Here is an 18,433-nt window from a genome sequence, read left to right on the forward strand (position 1 = left end):
GTTCGAAAGCCAGGAGTGACACGGGCATCCACGACTCTAGACCAATCAGAAACACATCCACAACTCTTGACCAATCAGAACATACATCCACAACTGGAGACCAATCAGGACACACATCCACAACACTTGACCAATCAGAACATACATCCACAACTTTAGACCAATCAGGACACACACCCGCAACTCTGGACCAATCAGAACACGCATCCATCACGCAGACTCTCACACAGGACACCGGGGTGACACAGACCCCACAATACAAACACACGACTGGTGACTCGCCCCATGCGGAGACATCTAAGGTTGTCAAAAAAGTCGTGAAATTCAAATTTCCTCCTTCAAGAGAACAGCTTCTGGAACAGAAGAGCCGCTTACGGAAAGTAGTTGTCCCTGAGAAAGGTCATAAAAAGTCAAACTGATTTTTAAAAAAAATTCATTGTTCTTTACATTTTATAAACACACACACACACACACACACACACACACACACACACACACACACACACACACACACACACACACACACACACACACACACACACAGTCATACACACAAACATACACAGACACGCACTCACACTCGCACACACGCACACACACGCACACACACACACACACACACAGTCATACACACAAACATACACAGACACGCACTCACACTCGCACGCACACACACACACACACAAAAACACAATCTTTCACATTTTTTAAAGACATCTGGTGTTCTTGAGATTTTAGTTTGAAAGTTCTCCTTGTGATTTTTGACAATTGAAAGTTCTGTGGTATACTACATGTAAATATTTGACCGTGATATCCATTTTGGTGTGGTACGAGTAGCTTTATATGTGCCTTTACCCTTAAAACGTAGCACCTTCTAGTACTTAATGTATTCGATGTGATCAATGAATGATGAAATTTATCTTCTCTTTAATCACATTGATTGCAATGACATTATTAGTTCCTTTGAGAGGTTCAACTTGCACTGTTACATAAAGACATATAACAATTGCTTTTGTTTTACTTTTACTTTTAGAAAAAAAAGCAAGTACGTACACGGAAGGTTGGATCACTGGTTTTTATTTGCTTGTACTAAACACAATGTTCTGACATTGTACACCGATTATTGATCATAGCTTCAACGCAGGGTGCAGAGATTGTGAATACTTGTACATGCCCAAAGAATAAAAGTACTGAAATCTCCAAACTAGGCATAGCAGCATCTTTGATAAAATAATTATCTGACTGGAGTGAAACACTTCCTTTCTATTCCTTTCCTGATCTAACGGTAAATCCCTCTCTCCCTCAGATCATGATCAAGTCCTTACAAGTCGTAACTCCGTCACAATCTATATAGTGTAGATTATGTCATGATTCTCATCAGAGGCGAATGCTAATGTTGGTGAATTGCATTATGGAACAATTAAACTGTTCGTCAACTAAAATGCATGTTGAACACACGTTTTCTGACCCAATCAGATGGCCCACGTGCATAAAGTCGAAAACTCTGGTGAGTCCATTGTTTAGTTGGAGAACAGATTAATTTGTCCCATGATCTTCATCCACTTTGTTTCCTATTGCACACTAGTGCCGCACTAGTCCTTCCTACTTCCACAACAGACTAGCAGTGATGTCCCTATCATGGGACGCTACAAAACTATTCGTCGATGGGCACATATGCACACCAGTGTCTTTGACTTTGCCTCGCATATGTTTGTGTTTGATATCATTCATATACATTCGTTACATTCTAGAGTTTGTTTACAATTGAAAACCTGACAAAATAGATTGTCAATTTGGTATAAAACGTGGTAGGAACTTTTTCATTTGGTTCTTGGGTCTGTACATGTATTGCACTCTTGTAGTATATTCAACTTTAGACATGTGTTTTGGGGTATATAAAGGCAATGTTGAAATGAAGTGTCCCAGTAGCATCGAAACTGTAGACTGGTGGGTAGACCGGAACGGCATATCTGTACATATACATAATATTATGTGCTATCTAAAGAACGTCGAGACTAGAAAGCCTATTTCTATTGACTAAAAAAACAATACGTTATACCTCTTCTTTTCCACTAGAGGCTTAAATCACTGAGTGACAAAATATTTGTCATACTAGTATTCATCAACGATTTCCATAGACAAAGAACGATTTTTTAAATAATTGTCTGTGTTCTGCTGCTTTTGAATCAGAACTTTTATATCGTAGATCGCGTTCCAATTCTGAAATCATTGTCGCACAAACTTCCAGCTTGGGTCGTTCAGCGATCGCCGCTTACAGCGGAAAGAGGCCTTACAGTTTATTGCACACAAGTACGGGAATATTAACACCCAGTGGACAGATCATTACGAAGCGTTTGACCACTCGACTGACCCACCAATCTTCAGCTTCCAAGTTACAGATGCAGCAGCATAGCTATACTTGATACACACATTTACGTTATTCTGAATACTATATGCATATACATATACATGTAGACTGACATCATAACAATATCTACTTCAAATACATATAGAGTCAAACCTGTACAAGTGACCACCTCTACATAAGGACCGCCTGGCTAATGTGTCCATTTTTTATGGTTCCCTAAATACTACATGTAGTACCTTTTTCCATTGCCACAGACATTACGATTCCTGTCTATAGCGACCACCTGTCCACATAGACCAGATTTTATCGGTTCCCTGAGTGGTCTTCCTGGGCAGTTTTGACTGCATACCAAAACGTACCAAACTGATATATAATAAGGACAAGACCAATATTTTGATGTAAGTCAATGTGAACAAAGTTACACTTGCATTAGAGTATGTTAATATATAATTTTATATATATCAAACACGTAGATATCTGAAACATCAATTAAGTGCTATGTCGAAAAAAAATCAGGTATCACGACCCAACATCAAGTCTAACGTACAGCGTACGCTTTTCATGTTCTCGTGTCTTGACGTACAAAAGTCTTATCATCAAATACAGTGCTTTAAACGTTTAACCTATCAAATGTGCCTCCAGTCCATATGAAAACAGTATCAATGTTTTCAATGAATTAATCAACTGATACATCACGGAACCACCAACGAGTCACGCACTGAATAGCACGTGAAAATACGTACGGATATACAAGCAAACAAACACACCGAATACAAAACCTCCGTACACATTTTAGCATCAAGATTCAACATCCATCAACACTTTTCCTGAGTTCCAGTTCTCGCAATCAAGTCTCGTAGTTATCGTGGCTGAGATACTCATATTTCTACTGGTCTGGTCTGTCCACGTTTGATGCCTAGTCTATATAACGTTTTTTTCATATACATCGTGGCCTACAAAAAATTCCTTCTTGAAGACTTTCAAGAATCCTTAACGCAGTGAATCTGAATCTAGATTTGTTCTCCGAAGACCCATTAGTTCCTCCCAAGACAAACTCGCCATCAAAAATGCTGAAAATGACGTTTTAAACTCTCCTATCCTATCCACCCTCCCTGAACTGTACACAGTCACACATAACGGTCTCCTCGCAAGCAATAATGAAACTCCGATCCACTGGCGATTTTCAGAAGCAGATACTTTGACGTTTTAACTAATCCCAAACCAAGAACCCATACATATGATATGACATTGCACTTTCCCAATGAGCCTGTTACTCGCAATAAATGTACATTTAGGTCGGTACAAAAGTACGTAGAAAGTGTTATATTTGCATGATCCAAACGGAGAAATCTCGTTTTGGAAATCGTAAACGATGTGACGAGGGATGATATAGACTAACGTCATGAAAGTCGGTCTTTGATCTGATTGAGGCCGAGCCTATAGCGGGAGACCGAGAGTCCTGGAGAGCAGGAATGGTGGTTCATGTTCGTATGGATCAGTGTTTTGCCTGTGAACTAGCCAATGGCTACGCATTTCCAAGAAGTGACCGGCAAGAACCTACCGAACAACTACAGATCTTCATTCGTCACCTGTACATCAGGATATGCGTCCAAATTCAGTCAAGGAGTTGGCTTCAGTTCGGTACAGGGTGCGACTGTCAAAGGCTGTGTCGCCTTGCTAATGCTACACATTCACTGATTTGGGCCCTGTCACATACATTGTACGGTCGCAAACTGAAGGCATTCTTGAGATAGTTGTGCACGTGTCCGGGAAAATTCTTCTGTCTTGCTGAAGAAAAGGCTGTCTTTAATAGAGTCTTCTCGGTGATTGTGTCTGTTCCAGCCTGCTTAAAAATTCTACGGCATCAAATACCGTGTGTGGCAGTGATGTAGCTAGACACTTATCAAGCTAGACACTTATCAATCTATCCGGAACTCTCAACAATGTAATCTGACCCACAATGAAAAAATGTTCATGATATATTCCCGCTCCCCGAAGTGCTTCGTGAGTTGTCAAACGAATAGATGCTGCCGATGACCTCTGAACTTGTTGCGGTGACGATGTTACACACGCCTGTGGGTCTGGGCAGCCTGGCGGGGCTCTTCTCACACGAGCTGCAGCACGGCGACACTGACGGCGTGACGTTCATGGTCCCTTGAGGAGGCAGGGGGATGATGTTTGGACTCCCTGTGATGTTTATTACTGGAACGGTAGGCGGCGCTGTGGCTACATCCTGGACTTCAGTCTCAATTGTCACCTGGGTGGCTGCAGAATCTTCCGGGACGTTTGATCTGGACTGCGATGTCCGCCTGGGTTGCTTGGGCCGCTTCTTTCTTCTCGTCTTCTTTTTGGCCCCGGGCTTTCTTCTGGCAAAAACCTCGTCATCAGTGAAGGCAAATACTTTTGTAGGCGATGAGGGTGATTTTGGCAGACCGGCGTTAATGTTGGCCAGGCTGTAGTAGCGGTGGGGAGACGGGGGCGGTATGTCGGAGGAGTTGCTGTCGCGAATGTCCAGAGCGCTTCTCCACTTCTCGTCACACTCGTCGCTCCTGGACCCGATGGTTGGGAGAAGAGCTCTGGTAGGAGACATCTCGACGCCGCTGGTGTCGGTGGAGATGCGGGTGTTGCGGCGGGTGGTGAGCCGGCGGGGTTTGGGCAGGTCGGCGATGGCGGTGCCCGAGTCCCACAGCACGAACTCCACGTTATTACTGTGGGCTTCGATAGAAGACGATCTCGGAGAGTTGACTCTACTGGCTGATTCATCAACGCTGCAACTAGATAACAAAACGGTACGACTTGTTTAAGAGGAAGATTAGAAGAAGCCTAATTCACGTAAGCAACGGGTCATTCCGACTTGAGAAGGGTCAGGGGATTGAGTGAAAGCTTTTTAAGACTTGGTACTTTTGTTATAGCGTTTCAAAAATCTTCATAACGTCCTCAACGCAACACAAATGAACTTTCATTCTGTTGAAAACTTTTTTTATCCTGACAAAATTTGGATTAGCAACAATATTTCACCATACCTTACCAAGATTGTGCCGACTATCACATCGTCCGCACGGTTATAGAGTTATACCAAGTCTTCATGAAGATTTAAAGAGATGCTGAAAAAAATCACCTGGGATACCTGTCATAATCTGATGTAGATTCTCCCTGGTAGTACTCCTGGTCGTAGTCTACGTTGAGATCCAGGTAGGGATGGACGTCCCCCAGGATCGCCTCTAGTCTCTCCCGGATCTCCGTGAAGGTAGGGCGTCTCTGGGGCTTATCCTGCCAGCAGTCCAACATGATGTCATAGCTGTGGGTGGGAGGGAACAGAGCGGGATTACCTTGGTGTCAGCTGGACCATCCTGATATTGGTACATAGACGCAAGCAATGGGCGAGTAGCACCTTTCCACTAGAGGCTGCAACCGCTGGCCGATCGCTGAGCGACCAAACATTTGACAGATCGGTCAGGTTACTAAAACAGCATCTCTTCTCCCAAAATCAGAAATATCAGTGCTTGAGACAAGCTCGTTGACAGAGTTGATGTTAATAACACACACTCACATTTCCTGCCTGCAGTTCTCAGGCTTCTCCATACGGTATCCCGCCTTCAGGTATCTGAACAGCTCCTTGCCCGATAGACCCGGATAAGGGGATCCTCCTGGAAGCCGGAGTAAAAAGAGGAATCATATGTACATGTAGTTCTATTATCAGAACGGCAAGCATCTGTTCATGATAACGGTATTGACAGAATGAACTGTGCAATGATCTATGTAACATGAGATGCTCTTCTGTTTGTGACGTCTATTTGTGGCCATTATTGATTATTCTCAGACACAGAATGTATGACTACTTTATCATTTGACAATCTTACAGGGTAAAATGTGGCAACAAAACTAAGCAATATCATCGAGAACGATGTATGAATTACGTAGTTTTACCTAGGGTGACGATTTCCCACAGGACCACTCCGAAGGACCACCTGGGATAGAAATAATGGTGATAAGTTAGTGGAACACAGACTCTATGCTTCTAACACAGGTAAAGGAAAATGTCATGCAAATGTACATAGAGAATTCGGAAATGTTGCAATGTCTGTCAATCACCATGACGACGTTGTTCTTTATTCAATACTCACACGTCACTCTGGGTGGTATACACTTGGTCAAAGATAGCTTCAGGCGACATCCATCTCACCGGAAGCTTACCCCCCGTCAACTTCCGGTACTCGCTGTTCTCGTAGATGTCTCGCGTGAGTCCGAAGTCCGAGATCTTCACCACTTTGTTTTCGCATACCAAGACGTTACGCGCGGCCAGATCTCTGTGGACGAACTTCTTTGAAGCGAGGTATTCCTGTAGTAACATTATATGTAGATAAGACCGTTATCACCAAGATCATGCATAGAAAAAATAGTAACAAAAAGATTTTCACACCTCCGGAAAGTATTGGTTTGTTCATCATGGATTTTCTACTGTCACTTCCTACCAGTCTGCGAGGAGACCATTTTGATCTCCGATCCGACCTCCTTTCCAGTCTGTGGTTAAGCCATTTTCCCCTTCGCCTACTATCACTCTGCTTTATTCAAATTACTACAGACACACATGATAACAGGTTAGTGTAAAACTCATGTACCATCCCCGTTGAAATCTGCCGGGCAAACGAGAGCAGGTCGGTCGGCAGAACGTCCAGGACATCTCTTAGATCCATGCTGGTTCCACTGTCCAGATTCTCGTCCTTCGCTCTTCCTCCTGCGCAGGAAGGGTTACCCTCACTCGCCGGGTTAAAGATGGGCACCAGTGACGACACCGTGACTGGCGCGAAGGAGGCCTCGTCGTTGTTGGCCATGTTTGAAGCGTTGATGGCCTGACATTTGATACCCAGCAGGGGATGTTCGTTCTCCTCGTACTCTTTCTACAACCAATCACAGGCACAGGATATCATTACATTGTACGTATGTCCATACAATCTATAATGGGCCAATTAAACTGTTCAACAACTCAGAAAATTGGACTCATTGGGATTTTCGACTGAATCGCTCAGCTATCTGACCCAATCGCTCAGGACAGGTGGCTCTATGCACGTGTGACGTCAGCAATGGTTCCAAAGTTGTTGGAAGTCGGTATCGCCTCCTTCCCGGTTGAAAGAATGTTAACGTTTGACCCACTTCACCGTCACATGTGAATTTTAAACATCACATACAATGAACTTTCATACTAGTAGGGACATGATGGATTTTACTAATGGAGATTTTAAATGAATCAACAATCAAGCAAACAAGTATTAAAGGCCTGCGTCTTACCTGTTCTCGGATGTTCCTTAGCAGGTTCTTCAGGTCGCCGAATGGGCAGTACTCCACCACCAGGAAGACAGGTGACCGGCGGGTACAGCAGCCCAGGATACTGACGATGTTCGTGTTCGCTCCGATCTGCTTCATCAACTCTATCTCAGCCAACAGGTTAGTCTGGTCAACACCGGTCGCGTTTTCTGTGTGGACATTCAATTTCTTTCAAAGGGGTTCAGAGGTTTGGGTTTGGGGGGCCCTTTGCGGAGACTCCCCAAAAGCAAAGAGAAAGGAGGGAAGCGACTTCGGACCACTGAATTTAGCTCAATGAACAGTACTAGTTGAGCTGCTCTTCCACTGGTCATGACAGAGAAGACATACACTGTGCACGGTATACTACTATACAGGTTCATTGTACCTGGGAAATTCCCCTAGCTCTTCTCGACAAGTACAACGTACATTGGAAGATCGAGCGACGTATGTGACCGGGCACTTACCTTTGAGAGTTTTAACTGCGACTGTAGCGATCGGCGAGTTAGGCATGGTCGGTAGGCCACGTGCCTTGCCCCGTATGACCTTACCAAAGGCTCCTTCTCCAATCACTTCTTCCAACTCCAGTTGGCTAAAGGATAATAAAATGATAAAACGCATTCAATAATGGTAACGATAAAGGCTAGAATTAATATATTTTTGGCATAATCTATATTAGGAAGCCGTTTCCTTTAAAGGTTGGCACCGCGGTGCCGCTGGTCAACAGGTACATATCACGTCATATCAGACAGGTTACACTTGTCCTAAAACTCATCCTCAGTCACTGGTGACAGATAGTGGATGCTATCTGAAATGTCTGACTCCATCTATTTTGTGTTGCGTTACATCATTCAACAACTCAAAATTGAACAATATTCATTCATGGTGGAAATACATGACAGAAGAAACCCACCTGAAGTCCATCTCATACTCGTCGTGATCGCCCGACAGGACGTCCGTCTCGCTGTAGAACCTGTTCTGGAGCAGGAAGCAGTGGTCGTGACGGAGTCCGTGGAACACTGGAGACTCCGGGAAGAGCGGCTGCGGACTCTGAAAGAAAAGAAAAACATCACCAAACTGGAGACTCAAATATACAATGTAGATTAGTTTAGCAAGGTGCAAACTATACGTCATCACTAACAAAACATGTGTCAAACAAAACATCACCCTTTCGTCGTCGTTTTTTAATGGAGCGGTCATATTCGTCGTAGGTCGTCGGGTGATTTTGAAGCGGAAGAATATTCAAGCAGGCTATAACAGAATCAACCACCTATACGGATCTTATCCGTAACAAGATTAGACATGACTTTTGCTGGACACATGCAAGACTGTTCCAGGAATGCCTTCAGTGTTTGCGACATGATTGTACGGTATGTGACCAGGCTCTTACCTCTTGGCGATGTTGTCTTTTGAAGAAGGATCCGCCGTGTTTGTGGTAAGTGCGCCTGGCTGCCCAGGTGGTGAGGGCGGCCAGCAGCAGCAACACGGGGATGGCACCGCTCAGCCAGGCCGGGCTCACGGAACTGGTGGTCGTCGGCTTCTCGACGGGTGTCGTCGGCTTCTCGACGGGTTCTTCTTCAGACAGACCTTCAGACATAGGTTTAGACATAACTATTGTTTTTTTCAACTATTTTTCATTATGTAGATATTAGTTATTGTATAATCGGTTTCAATATTATTGTATGTTTATAAGTTGCAATTAGCCTCCGGGTACGAATTTGCATAATAACGATTGATAACTGCATACATAAACATGTATCATATGCGCCATCCGGGGGTAGTCGGGATGTGTATGTCCCATCGTGCTTTGCGCACGTGATCTCCCCACGAAATTCAAGATGGCAGTCATGCATTATGATGTGCTGCGTGCTACCAAGGATGAAAGCTCCTTGGTGCTACTGACATTTTCAAGATTTTGTGATGCAACCAGGCGTGTTAGGTAAGTATTTTTTCGTCATTTGAGAATGTTCGGGGACCATAGGTATTGATGAGAAGTATACGGGTGTGTGACACAGGTAGAACCTATTGAATTTTGTGGTAAAAGCCGATTGACTTCGTCGACGCCATATACATGCGGGGGAATTTGCACACCTGTATCTTATTGTCTGGTATGAGCTCTTCCCTCATTTACATCTACATCTACGGCATGTAGTAAACAACACACCTCACGGGCATAACGTCCAGGGAATATTTTAGTGTTTCAAGTAAACAATGGCTCAAACAAACAAACAAAGTCTATAACGTTACGTGCTTTAAAATCTTGCGCCCTGATTAATTAATCTACTTTTTTTTCAAAAAGAAGTTTATGTTTGCGCTAGCACTGATGTCCTTACCTGCTAAGGTTTGAATGTAAAGAGTGCTGCTAGTCACGCCGGTGCCGCCAGGTGTCCTTCCTGCAATGGAAACCAGGTAGACAGCCCCTGGGTACAGGTCGTGGATGGAAAAGTTCGTTTGGCTCTGAAAGCAGAGAAATAATTATACACTTTTAGAAACAGCGTCAGCGTATAAGTTACTATAACAGTTAACACATGTTCAGTACTTAGATGACACTTAGTAATAGTATCGTTTATAACAGAATATCCCTTCATACTTCCACTCGTGACATTACAGGAATATGACTGTATACAATATTAATATGATTAGGAATAGAATAGTATTATATATTAATATATATATTGGACAACCATAATGCAAACAACACGAAGATGCAAGATACGCGACATTTCGTATATTTCTAGACATAAGAATATCCATGGAGGGATGGGGTATACAAGAATGTCCCTTATTGAGCCCATGCCAGAATAGTTTTGACTCAAGGGCGCAAAACTTGAGAAACAACGTAGACTAAGAAAAGCCACCATCATCATTTAAGACCAGTACAGTGTACAGAGTTTAAGTGTAGATAGTCTAGCCTAGGGGTGGTCTCAGGAGTCTGTGGGTCAAACTGGTCCGACCTTCTCACTGGATACGTGCGTCTGGCCTCCTTCCCAGGCTTAAGCCTAAACGACGAACTTTTTAACCAGAATATAAATGACGTGACATGCCTTATTATAGGCCACAGCATGTAAATTGTATGGATGACATACTCTGCAGACACTAATCTAATGCGACAGGGCAAAAAAAACAAGACGGGCCCAAAAATAAGATTCCCACATTTTCAAATTTTGAGAGCGTAAACCTTGTCAAACAAGAATTAAGGCGGCAAAACATGATTTCAAATGTGTAACAGTGTTACCTGTCCTTTTAGGTGTGAATAGAGCTCAACTAGAACAATTGTAGAAAAAAGCTTGTCGTACCATCATGGGTGTACCGTATGGTGGATCTCTACTACACTAGGTATTTATATACAATGGAGTACCTTAGACTGTCAACACTTGCCATCAAACTCGAGAAATTGTGTCTCAAGTTTGCTGGACCCCATAGAAACTACCTAGTATAACACAGGGCTCAATCACTGACAGAGTGACTAATAACTGAATTGTTCGGAAGCCATACTCTACCTATACTGTGTCAACTATTACAACAACGATTTGTCTCTGAAACAGCTTTGAAAAAATAAATGCCGAAAAAGATTTTCAATCATAGCACAAATGGTTTTGATTCAGTGGCAACATCATAGCCTGATTAAATCGCTTTACGGTTGCCGGCCGCCCGCGGACGGCAGAGTTTGCGTTACACAGACTAGCAACATCACATATAAAAGAAGCAAAATACACCAGTGCAACAAAGCCAAACCAAAGACTTCACAAAAAATCAGGGTCTTGTCTTACCGATGGACGTTTACGACATATTTGCCCATTTTTTGCATGTTGACCACCGTCGGAGGGCAACAAAATTTTTCTTGTTTTTTCCCCCGAAATCAGGCGAAAATCAAATTGGCGTGCTAATATCATCCATAAAAATTACTTACTGTGGCCTAAGGAAAACATTCTACTGAAAGCCAAAAAGTCCTAATCGTAAAACCAGCTAAGATGTGTTCGTGATACACTGGCATTTGTTGACGAAGACTTTTGTCACGACGTGCTAAGATGTTGCTTATATTGAAAGAAATGAGAAGGATTGCTGGCTCACAACATTATCCACTGATGTACAACTGAACAAAACGCGAGGGTAGTTAAGTGTTAAACCTTAAGCCTGGTTTAAATCGGCCCCAGCCGGACGGATCTTGATAAGAGTGGTTCGGCATGCTAATGGAACTCTGTGTGTAGAATCTTAAACTGTCGTTGTTATAAGCCGCCATAAAAATGCTTTGACGCGCCAATTTTCTACCAGACGTCGTTAAAATGAATAATAAAACACGCCATCAGACAGTTTAAGGTGAAAAGTTGCTTACCAGTACCCTGGTGAAAGTAATAAGTCTGATGCAACAGTATCTCATGTATTTATTTCTTTCTCTCTTTCTTTCTTTATAAAATCTTTAAACAGACGAATGGCCCCAAAGACAATGTCTTTGACCCATTCAACTCCATTGAGTTGTTTTCAAAGGGCCCACAAAACACATAAAATCAACAACATTTTCAGTAAGCACAAAAAAAACTTATAGCAGAAAGTTACGCCATATACATTTGTAGACGTAGCTACAGGTGCAGCACGATACGGTACATTAGAAGCAACACGGTATACATAACCAAAACATGCGTGTAACATAGAAAGAAAGCCAGAGGAAGCGGCTTGATGTACATGTACCCACCCCTGGAACTATCTCCTGCGTGGCCTGTGTAGACAGTAGGGTGCCGTCCATGGCAGGTTGAACCTCCTGCCGAACCAACACCACGTAACTGGACACCGGGTTCGTCAGGGACGTCTTGACGGGCGGGAGCCACGATATCACCGCGGTGTTATTTATCAGGCGGTAGGTCAAGTTCTGCGGGGCCTCGGGGGCTGCGGGCACAACCAAGACCGTGGGGAATACATGTTTAAAATGCGGTCACATTCGTCGTAGGCTCTCATACGATTTTAATGTCGTAAGCTGACTGCGAAAGAACCAACCACCGACAAGGATCTAATACCGCCTTTTCCGTACATTTATCAATTAAACAAGACAGATGGATTTTGCAGGATTCAAGCAGAATATGACTTTCCTAACTTTGCAATTGATTTCTCAAACTTTAAAGTCGGCTGGCGGGGACGACTTTTCAACATTTAATGAGTATGCAATTGCAACCTCGAAGAACGTTAACTCGCTCACGACAAACTCCCAACCATTGTCTGAGGAAGGTCGGGAGGTCGTGGTGTTCGGCTATGTCTGACTTTTAAACAGGTTTTAATTAAGCGTACATTGAACATTATTAAACGATAACATATCCCTCGTTCCTACCACAAACACTGAAGTTGTAGGAGGAGACGTCCAGACAGCGCGGCGTTTGGAACGACATCGTCGCCAAACTGCTCTCCCTCCTACCCTCATAGAAGGTGGAACGCATCTGAGATAGAACAGACAACATTCATGGGCATCATATTGCTAGCAGGCCTTCCTAGGGGGTTGTGGAGAGTAGAATTGGGAAGAAATAGGGCCAATAAGTGGCCAGGAGAGTAATCCCGCAGCAAGGGTAACATTCCCCTTTAAATGAAGCCCTATAGTGGCCAAGCTCTCCTGGCAAATAATTCTAATTCTGCCTATTTATTTAAAATTTTGGTATCAAATTCAAAATGCGTCACTTAATTTCTGGTTTGTGATTCTGAGCTACATGTCAAAAGCCACTATTACACCCCCCCCCCCCGGTCCATTCTGGCTGAGTCCTAGAGTTGAGGGCTCCAGCTTCTCTTACTTTTGTGACATGTAAAGCGCTTTTCTTGGAAAATGTTGGTAAAATCTGAGAGTGTAGCATGTTTGTCTGCAATAGACATTATCAGAAGCAACGCGGCGCCCTGTTTTGAAAGTTGAAGTGACGACGTTTTGGACGTTTTGAGCTACATACTGGGATGAGTTGTTGACATGTGTTGTTGATATTCTGACACTCCGAATGTGCCAATTTTAACGTTATCTTCAACACAGCTGCTGATTAGAGTCATGTGCCCTACATCTACGGGGTGTGAAGCACCATCTCAAAGACTACGAATTTCATAGACTAGGAGGAAACAAAGGAACTAGGGCAGTCGTTGCCATATATAGACAGCTTGCGCCACCGAGTGAGTCATTAACTATAAGACATTAGTCTAATGGTCAGCCTGAAATCTGTCTTCAATGTGCACGGTCCATTTGGAAAGCATCATTAGGAGGAGAAGAAATGAGTTAGGAAAGTCGAATTTCTGGCTCTTGCACACCCCACTTACACTAGTCTGTGGCTGCGACAACCAACCGACCTTGTATTTGGTAGATTGCTCAAAGAAATTTTGTACATAAAGACGGTTTTTTACGTTTTGACTTTTGTGTGTTTTAGTCCTTTGTTTTAAATCATAGGTTTCATCGTGCATAGTATTCTATTTATTAAATCAAGGGTCACGCAAATCCACTATTGGTCGCTGTACTGTGCATGGACGCTCGTCAGTCGCCGTCTAGAAGAAGTAGGGACAATAGGGCCTAAAGGAACCCCACCTTTCCTAATCCCAGTCTCCGAAAAACTTGCTCGATCATGTCTACATTACAGCAGTGGTTTTTACTTAGTTACGCCCCATGTCAGTTACGAATGTCACACGTTTGACCAGCACATCTCTGTGTTCTACGAGTACATGACGCACGTACTGGTGAGGTACTTACGAATACAATGTAATTGCTGTCAAATGTCAGGTTGTGAAACGTGAATCTTCTCCGAGAGTCTAGTGGCTGCAGAAATGGCAGGCAAATCGAAAACTGCAGTTAGGGATGGCAGTAATGCCTGTTCATGTGGACAATAGAAGTACAGTCATAGATGTACAGTATACTCGTATATGCACAGAAGGCACTAAAATTAAACCAATAGACTGGTAAGACATGATTTCCAGTTTCCTATTGATATTACAGAAGGATGTGACCTTCAGGTGAATCAATAAAAAAAGGGAGAAAACACGTGTGATAAAATGTGACTACAGTGGAAAATATTGTGGTTTAGAAAATGTGAATCGTAAAATCCTACGTATAATAATAACTGTGCAAATATGTGAAAGGTGGAGAGGATTGATATACTGATTTCATTTACATTTTTTGTTATGTACTTTGTATAATCTATTATTCTTTTACATATTGTATTCCCCCTGGGCCTCCTTGGAAATCAGCTATTGGCTGAAGGGGCTACCCAGGTGTCATTGAAGATAGATAAAAAATAAATAAATAAATAAAGTGTGGCTTTTTAGTATCCCCACATTTCCAAACAAAATTTCCTCCTCACATATTTCACGTTTCCAGACATTTTTGGTCAAATTCACCACATCCCTAGTATCCCTGGTAACGATACACCATTTGTGACTGATGGCTTCATACTTGTTCTCTTCTAGACCTGGATTTTTTATCCTTCACGCATGAAATATATCACTGCGCGAAAAGTAGGATTTATCAATGACGATAAACGCCAGGTAAGCCCCTTTTGGCATTTGACACCAGACTTATCTTGGTTTAGGCATCATTTGCAGACATATCTGTCAGAATTGCCGGCGGCATAATCACATTATAGCTAAGGTAACACCTGGGGTTATTATGTGTGGGGCTTACTGCACAAAAATTGGGATTTACCAATGGCACAATGAATCCATATTGGTGACGCCTATCGCCTAAAGGAACCGCTAGCAGACTTACCTACCATTTATCTCCCTCATGTATCATCATTGATATCATCACCCTACTTGTCGTGCAGTGTAAGAAACTATGAAAGGAAGACACTTTACCTCCTTATCAATCCGGAATCGTGTGTCGGCTATTGCCGTTTCTGGCAGCAGGTGTAGATTGTACTCACACGGCAGTTCTGTGGGGAAATACTACTGCCATAAATACACTAACATTTCAATGGTAGAAAAAAATCTTTCAGGCATTTTTGTGTCACATATGTGGTGCAGTCAGGCATACATAGCGGTACTATGTGGATCTAATGATACGTAGTCATCATGATCGACACTGGACATGAGAACATGAACAATGCATAAACACTTTTAGAGTTTTTGTGAATTTACTGGATGGTCTGAGGTACTGTCAATGGGTCTATAGCTAGCAGGAACCGTGTTGGCTGAGATCTTGTTCTGACATAGGTGATAAATAACTGCCTCAAGCGATCAACAACACAAAACTAATTTGCTGACCTTCCGGCGGAGTCCAGGCGATGGTGACGCTGACGTTGCCGTTCTGAAAGCGTTTACTCTCCACTCTGAGGTCACGTGGAGGGCTGGCTGTTCCTCCGATCGCGACTAAAAGTAAAGTCGTTTTTATCATTCTTGAGGGGCACGAAAACATAGAACTTGACCATGCTCTTTTTGTGGAGTGGTCTTGAGGAAGAGTATGTGCCAACCAAGTGAGTACAGGTAATGTGGAAATGTGCGGTGGCAATGTGATGCAACTTTATTTCTCACAAATACAAAGTATTAATGCAAATATTTCAAATGTCATTTTACAGGTCATCAAAGTTTTATTCTCGAAAATTTCAATTTTGGGGCTGTTATGTTACATAGAGTGTTACAGTAGAACCTTGTCTTGTTTAACTATTTATTCATTTGTTTTGGGCACAAGACCGACATCCCACAAACATGCGGAAATGCGTTAACTCCATATTGCACAACTGTGAGGCAGGACAGTCCGTACCGTTGGCCGGCAGGGTGGTGATCCAGTCTCCCCGGGCCGGGCCGCCAGTCTTCCCATCAGGCAGCACCGCGGTCACCTCGAACTGGTACGTGGAGTTTGCTGTCAGATTCTTTATCGGCACGGCGGTGTCCAGCATGGTCTGGGAGGAGAAGAGTTGCAACAAGTACACCATGAAATTCCCGCAATTTACCGACATGGTATTTTGATATAATGTGCTCATCAATTATGCAAGGTAGATCCTATGCATACAGTCAATCTTCAATCTTTCATCAAAGTAATATGAAGAAAATTGCACCCTTCCAATGACGTTCCATTCGGATGTCTGCCAACTGTCATCCTTCGCCCGCTCTCGCACGACGTAGTGCACGGCACGTCTGGTGGCGGCCGGCAGGTCTGGTGGCACGGACAGATTCCACTGGAGTATGACGTAACCGCCCCCGTCCACGCGATCCGGCAGCAGGATGCCCTTACAGATGAGCCGGGGTGGGGACAGGTGGGACCGGACTGACGACACGGTCACCTCACCTGGGAAACAAGATCATCATGGACATGCTGTAGTATTGCGTTCATGGGGCAGTATGAACTCTCGGCTTATAGTGTGTCTACCTCCGTGTACATGTATGTGCTTTCCGTAGTTATTTTCATATTGTAGGCACGTCGGTGACGCTGCAACTGACAGGAAAAGGTCCAAAAAAAGGTTATTTCGTTTCCTGTCTGCATTTCCGGCTATATGCCTGTTGTGTCCTTCGTATACGCCAAAACGTGCCAGCTGACAGTCTGCAAGCGGACGCCCTCTCATGTCAACTACAACTAGAGACTAGCGGCAATAAATGCTGGGCGTCCGGTATTCGTAAAACTTTGGAGGAATGCGGTTTTGCTTACGTATGGCGACCTAATATATCTCTTAGCACAAACCTATCACCAATAATTAACTCCATCAGCCAACGATTGAAAGATATTTACACCCAAACATTTATCACTGAAATCCACAAAGACCATAACAGAGGTACATTTTCTAGTAACAAGTTACGAACGTACCGTTTGTTTAAAACTATATATAAAGAAGAAGAGTACCTATCGGTTAACAACATACAACACAGGATAGCTGCAACAAAACTCCGAATAAGTTGCCACAAATTACTCATAGAAACGGGACGGCACAACCGCATTCCTCTCCAGAACAGACTCTGTCAATACTGTAACATGAATAGAATAGAAGATGAACAACACTTTATTTTAGACTGTACTTTATATTCTAATGAAAGATCTGTCCTTTTTAATTATATCAAAGAGAAGTTTCCATACTTTGAACACCTAAGCGCAAATGATAAATTTATATTTTTGATGCGTCTAGACAAACCCTGTATCACAAACATGATCTGCTCCCACATTTTTCACTGTACAAAAAAGCGAGAAGAAGTTGACCTGTCTGTATTAGCTCAGTGACTAGAACACTATGTATTAGCCTAGTATAGTACCCTTGTATGTTCCTTATGTATGTATGTCTAAGTCAAGTAGTGCATCTTTTGTCTCCAATTTTCTATATACGTTTGTTATGTGTCTGTCATACTCAGTATCTTGACCTGTACCTAGCCCGTCGTGGCATGAATGTACAATAAAGGTATTTCATTTCATTTCATTTCATTGAAGCTGGGGGGGGGGGCATTCACAGAATCAGACAAAATCGCAATAAGAAATTAAATAAGAGATTAACAAAATTGTTAACTACTTATTTAACAGATTTCCCGTTTGCCTTACCTATATTGTCCTTGGATCGGAATCCATGAACACAGCATGAGTTATACCGCAACATTTTGCATCACCACCTAGTTATTACATAAATGCCATGATGGATGTTCGCAACGGAAAGAGAGTCAATTATCGAACCAGTATTTATCATTACTCTTCTGGCAAATTGTTTTGGAAAACGCTTTAATGTTGGTAGCTCCGTTTGATGATTGCTATTTATAAGCAACTGCGTCCCTGGCATGATCGTTGGTATTTGATTAGTTCAGTTGTGCCGGCGTACTCAGTCTTGATTGTCAGCGACGTCGCGACGGATATAT

At 43.0% G+C, this 18,433-nt stretch overlaps 2 protein-coding genes across 2 annotated transcripts in view; one reads left to right on the top strand and one right to left on the bottom strand.

Annotated features, from left to right (window-relative positions):
- LOC109478420 overlaps positions 1 to 419 on the top strand; it is a gene marked incomplete at its 5' end in the record, with an annotated part of 10,704 nt that extends 10,285 nt beyond the window's left edge. Inside the window, one exon of the mRNA XM_019779950.1 lies at positions 10 to 419. Coding sequence (XP_019635509.1) covers positions 10 to 419 — 410 coding nt within the window. The remainder of the gene's footprint in view (positions 1 to 9) is intronic.
- Positions 420 to 3,097: 2,678 nt separating this feature from the next.
- Positions 3,098 to 16,747, bottom strand: LOC109478611 (tyrosine-protein kinase receptor torso-like). Its single transcript, XM_019780284.1, has 18 exons — positions 16,663 to 16,747; positions 16,368 to 16,506; positions 15,872 to 15,976; positions 15,464 to 15,540; positions 14,364 to 14,429; positions 12,984 to 13,089; positions 12,357 to 12,547; positions 10,000 to 10,123; positions 9,057 to 9,253; positions 8,580 to 8,716; positions 8,134 to 8,258; positions 7,655 to 7,839; positions 6,988 to 7,266; positions 6,493 to 6,707; positions 6,296 to 6,336; positions 5,919 to 6,015; positions 5,496 to 5,666; positions 3,098 to 5,142 (listed from the first exon to the last, which is right to left on the bottom strand). The coding sequence occupies exons 2-18, from the start codon at positions 16,501 to 16,503 to the stop codon at positions 4,341 to 4,343; spliced, it is 3,054 nt and encodes a 1,017-aa protein (XP_019635843.1). The 5' UTR covers positions 16,504 to 16,506; positions 16,663 to 16,747; the 3' UTR covers positions 3,098 to 4,340.
- Positions 16,748 to 18,433: the final 1,686 nt, after the last annotated feature.

The sequence above is a fragment of the Branchiostoma belcheri genome, unplaced genomic scaffold (assembly GCF_001625305.1).
Source record: "Branchiostoma belcheri isolate BF01 breed outbred unplaced genomic scaffold, Haploidv18h27 scaffold44, whole genome shotgun sequence".
Lineage (NCBI taxonomy): Eukaryota > Metazoa > Chordata > Leptocardii > Amphioxiformes > Branchiostomatidae > Branchiostoma > Branchiostoma belcheri.

Coding starts and splice junctions, on each gene's coding strand:
- LOC109478611 (XM_019780284.1), bottom strand. CDS start 16,503: ATGCTGGACACCGCCGTGCCGATAAAGAATCTGACAGCAAACTCCACG. Junction 8,259..8,579: donor GAGTATGAGATGGACTTCAG/GTGGGTTTCTTC, acceptor ATTATCCTTTAG/CCAACTGGAGTTGGAAGAAG. Junction 5,143..5,495: donor TCTACATCAGATTATGACAG/GTATCCCAGGTG, acceptor TTTGTTATCTAG/TTGCAGCGTTGATGAATCAG.